Consider the following 5,034-nt stretch of genomic DNA (forward strand, 5'->3'; position numbering starts at 1 on the left):
GTTGCCAAGCGGACGGTAGTTTGATAAATTATCTTGGCCTTCAAACGTTTTTGTGCGTGAATGGGTGTACTGATCCATCTTGGAAACTGTTGTTTTACCGTTGTTACTTTAGATGTAATAAAGAATGTAGTGTTAACCTGAATGTATCCCATGTCATTTGTCTCAGCTTAAAAGGAGGCGCAGCCTCGTAACGAAGGACAACAACCTAAACTAAACTGAACTGTGTTTTCCTGCGTGCTTTGTATAGCTTTGAAATAACTTTCATGTTTTCGTGTTGCCATTTAGCGATATTGTTGTTACACTCTGTTTCTTTCTCTACTGTCTGAAGCCTAGAGGGGGCAACCGCTCCGTTGCAAGGACAATAAACTTCACTTCACTTCACTTCACTTCACTAGCAGTCGCCACCGAATCTTTTAATGTGCGTTGATGGCGCGGCCGCAGCGGAATAACAGGAAGAAGGCGCCGTTGCGTAGCCCTTTAGGTTCGCTTATAACGCGCTGTGCTTGAAGTGATTGGGATAGGTCTGCGTGCATTTGACATTCTTCATCTGTGATATTTTTTACACTGAAATCCAAAATGCATATCCCAGCCCGATTTGCCGGCCTTCAATGGAATGGACCGAATGCCGACACGAGCGGCAAACGGCGTTCTCTGATTTAGATCCTCACGTACACAAATTTTGTGGACCTTCTTATTCAATACTGAATTTTAATAATAATCATTTAAACCTACGAAACTATTTTACTCCGTCAGCTCATAAAGCATCCTTTAAGTTTTGTTTATTTGCATGGTATTACACAGCTGACACGCTTTTTCGAAATAGTACAGGGTAAAAAATTTATTATTAATACGTAGTTTATTGAAGCATTATTGATATAATGAAGGTAAACACAGCGGTGCATTAACGCTATAACTGGTAAAATTCTTATAGCTCAACACGGCGTCCTTGCCGGTCTTGGCGCAGTCGAAAGGGATAAGCAGGTCTCCGAGGCGCTCCGGCGGACTACCCTCGTCGCCGTAGACGAAGATCTCCTTAGACGCTTTCGGCTGGATGAGCGTTGGTCGGCGTTGATATAATCTTCGCAGCCAGGCGAATTCGCAGCTGCAGTGCAGCGCCCGCACCCACGGCATTCGGTCTCCAGCAGTGTCCGCCATGTCAAAGATCATCTGCCCGCTGGGCGTCAGCGTCCCCGGGTCCGCCCACTGGAGGTAGTCCGCTTCCAGCGATAGCACAGCGAGATGCGGCAGCGGAGCGAAGAAATTCGGGTTGACGCCGGCGAACGTGTTGACGATGGCCAGTTTGAGGATGCGGAGTTGGGGGAGGTTCCGGAAGGTGGAGGCCTGCAGCCGGATGTCTGTGCAGCGCTGAACAGAGAGATACAATAGATTCGGTAAACGGAGGTTGTCCAGGAATCCCACCGGAAGTGGTGTGTAGTCGTGTAGTTCCAGGATGATCAGGTTTTGCCGGATGGGAGCGAGCGGGGCGAGGGGAGAGTTCCAGCGGACGTTCTCCAGCCGGAACTTAACCGGTTTGCTCAGGTTGAAGGAAGCAAAACGCTGGGTGAAGGTCTGCAGTGCCTCGGGCGTGGCGTTGTCGCAGTCAAAGTTGGCGATGCTGTCCGTGGGCTCGGTGTACTCGTTGGGGTAGCAATTGCGCACCAGGTTCCACAGCTGCTCGTGCTGGGCCTCCGTGAAGTTGTCCATGCGGAAGACCGGCAATGTCGACGACCAGGCTGGAGCGCCCAAGCTCAGGATAACAAATAAGTAAGCTATCCAACATCTGACCATTTTAAAGCGTTTCTCAAAACATAAATTTGTAAAAACGCGTCGACGGATTTATTAGGCAGCGGCGCATTAAACACCCTAATTCCGCACTCCTTTAACAGACTGCCTGTCTTTTATATGCACAGCCGTATATTGTGCTGCTTATGCCTTATCAGCATTTTTCTTGGCTGCTAAATGCAATGCTGTCAGTTAGTCAGAAATGCCGGCTAATCGCGATGAGCAAGGTGCGTACTGCGTACCAGACTTCTAATGTTGTATACAGTTTATTTGCACAGCCAAGTACCAGTCACTAAGTCGGCAGATTTTCCACAACATTGGCACTTATAGTACCGGAAGTACAACCAACAAAAGAAAGTCGGCTGAATATGCGTGCTGAAATTTACTTGCCAGTCTGATTAAGTGTCATGAAGAATAACTGCGGTTTCTATTGATACACAATGTACGCGAGACTGTTTAGGAATTGCGATAATAGTATAATGGAGAATCATTGTCGCTTATCGCTTGCCATTTTGCAGCCTACCATCATTCAGTACAACACTGTTCGTTCCCTTTTCAAAGAACTTGCTTGCCTGGTTAGCAAACGCTACCGATTATCCAGGCACCGGAGCATAAATTTGCCTGGAACGCTGACTTAATTACTAGCTTTCGCGATATTGTAGGAAAGGTCAAACTGCTAGGAGCTGCACAACGCACAACGGTCTCTTCAATCAACTCACTATATTGTACATCAATTGTGTCCGTAATTATTAATTGTCGTCAATCTGGTAAAGGTTTCTATATCCGTTTAAGTTTCCCAAAAGAAGCTTTATAGAGCAGTTAACTAGCACTGCGGCACATGCTGGCTGTAGCGCCGCTCCTTCTTATAATCCAGGACGGCGTCCTTCCCGGTTTTGGCGCAGTCGAAGGGGATGAAAAGGTCACCCGCCTGTTCCATGTAGCTGCCGGCGTCGTTGCCGTACACGAAGACCTCTTTATACGCTTTCGGCTGAATCAGCTGCGGCCGTTCCCGATACAACCGGCGCAGCCAAACATACTGGCAGCCGCAGTGCAGCGCTCGGACATACGGCATCCGGTCGCCGACGTCCATGGTGCGCGGGCGCAGGTCGAAGCGCATCTGGCCGTTCTCCGTCAGCGTGTCCGCATCCCAAAACTCCCGGTAATCCGCCTCCAGCGACAGGACCACCAAATCCGGGAGGCGCGCCACAAAATCGGATTCCAGGCCGACGACGCTGTTGGCGATGGCGATTTTGAGGATCCGTAATCGCGGGGTGTGCTGGAAGGCTCCGCGGGGCACGGAGACGTTGGTGCTCATCTGTACGGACAAGTACAGAAGGTTGGGCAGGCGGAGGTCGACGAAGAAGTTGACGGGAAGCGGGTCGTACTCTTGGAGGTCCAGGAGGACCACGTGGTGGCGAATAGGGAAGAGGGGGTCCCGCGGGGCGCTCCAGGAGACGTTCTCCAGCCGCAGTTTGACCGGTTTACTCAGGTTGAAGGCGGCGAAGCGCTGGCCGAACGCCTGGAGCGACGCTGGTGACGCTGGATAGACACACTCAAAGGAGCTCATGTTGTCGATGGGCGTGGCGTACTCGGTGTGGCTGCAGCTGGGCACGGCCTCCCACAGCTCTTCGAACTGCTCCTCGGTGTACATATCCATGCGGAAGACTGGCTGCGGCAACGCAGCGCAATAGCCCAGCAATACACAGGCTAATACGACTTGCATTAGAACCTTCATTTTCACCGGTAGTGTGAGCAACAGAAATTTCCACCGGCATAATTTAAAGTCCGACTAAACCGGCAGCGGCAAAGGAGAACGCAGCGCTGTGCGGTTGTTTACCGGTATTTTATAGCGGCGGTGAATCGTAGTGTCTTATCAGCAGTAATATCTTAATTGCATGTCTTGCTGTTTCTCAATAAGCCTTGAATAAACAGTATAAATCTTGTGGCTTTGTCGATTAACGGGAAGCATAATAGCGCTTTTTTTGATTGCGATCAAATCAAAGTGTACCTTTTCTCCCGTGCAACAAGTACACTTATCGCCCAAATAAATCGGGTTTCATTTAGGGCTATACATACAAATTCAATATCCAGAAAAACCTGCAGAAACAAACTGGTAACAAAATGGCAATAAAAAATTAATTTAATTCGCCAATATTTGTTGCTGATTTACGACAATTTTCACGGTCTCTCACGTAGCAAATTAGCGGGGCGACAGATGACAATTAAATTGTTAAATCATGGTGCACCGCTTTATGGGAAATTTGATGCTTAAATTGGTCGGCAGCAGTCGCAACGGTCGGGCAGATATTTGGTGTTGCAGTGGCCAGAAAGGAAGCCGCGCTTGATGCAGTGTCTGTGGCAGCTGTAGTTGGTGGAGAAGGTGCACGTCTTGCTGACCGGCGCGCAGTACATGGCGCCGCGGCCGTAGGGCGACGGTGGTGGGGGATAACCAGCGCCGTACGCGCCGTACTGCCGCTTCACTAACCGCGACATTGTTGGACTGCCGCCCACGGGGACATCTTCGGCCAGGCACACCACGGCGATCTACAATATTACCGGAACAAGAAATAAACTCAAGTTGTTCGTAATAATATTATAGGTACAATTAACAGCAAGTAAACTGATATTAACACTGACCGTTAAAATAATCAGGCATAGGATGCCGTATACATGTCGATCCATATTTGCGAATAAACCTTGAGCAAGAAAAATGACAGTAATAATTTTTCTGAAGCAAGCAAAATGGTGGAGAAAGTTGAGCGTAATTAGTTTAGGAAATCAAGTGGATTATGTTGTTATCGAAAATCTACTGCCTGTACAACACTGCGGAAGTTTTTATGATGGGAAATTCAAGCTGCTTTCACGGCAGTTCGCTAGGTTGGTCAGGGGAGGTATGACTGTCGGTTGATTCACCACTACATCGCTGCGTGGACATTGGCGCATTTGACAGCAGCGATGTTATCATTCTCGAGTGGAATCTCTCCAGTCCCGGCGAATTGTCAACTGGTGTACCTGGAAGTCTGATGGCATCGCTTACGCCGGCAATCGTGCAACCGCCGCTGACTAATAAATACTTGACGTTGAACGTACAGTGTGCATGCCATATTTTAAAGCATTACAACACAGCGCCTCATTTCCAAGCCGATCAGTCAAAGTGATTAATATTATACAGTGGCGGAACAAAATTGAATTCGCCGTAAAGCAAGCGTAACTGGTTTCCTACTTGGTGGTCGGGGAGCGCTCTGATTTCAC

The 5,034-nt window shown here is 48.8% G+C and overlaps 1 protein-coding gene across 1 annotated transcript; it reads right to left on the bottom strand.

Moving 5' to 3' along the window:
- Positions 1 to 3,748: 3,748 nt before the first annotated feature.
- LOC129598173 (uncharacterized) lies at positions 3,749 to 4,685 on the bottom strand. Its single transcript, XM_055495946.1, has 2 exons — positions 4,420 to 4,685; positions 3,749 to 4,326 (listed from the first exon to the last, which is right to left on the bottom strand). The coding sequence occupies exons 1-2, from the start codon at positions 4,462 to 4,464 to the stop codon at positions 4,051 to 4,053; spliced, it is 321 nt and encodes a 106-aa protein (XP_055351921.1). The 5' UTR covers positions 4,465 to 4,685; the 3' UTR covers positions 3,749 to 4,050.
- Between the last annotated feature and the right edge of the window lie 349 nt (positions 4,686 to 5,034).

The sequence above is a fragment of the Paramacrobiotus metropolitanus genome, unplaced genomic scaffold (genome assembly GCF_019649055.1).
Source record: "Paramacrobiotus metropolitanus isolate TYO unplaced genomic scaffold, Prichtersi_v1.0 Parri_scaffold0000117, whole genome shotgun sequence".
Classification (NCBI taxonomy): Eukaryota; Metazoa; Tardigrada; class Eutardigrada; order Parachela; family Macrobiotidae; genus Paramacrobiotus; species Paramacrobiotus metropolitanus.

Coding starts and splice junctions, on each gene's coding strand:
- LOC129598173 (XM_055495946.1), bottom strand. CDS start 4,464: ATGGATCGACATGTATACGGCATCCTATGCCTGATTATTTTAACG. Junction 4,327..4,419: donor TATGCCTGATTATTTTAACG/GTCAGTGTTAAT, acceptor GTAATATTGTAG/ATCGCCGTGGTGTGCCTGGC.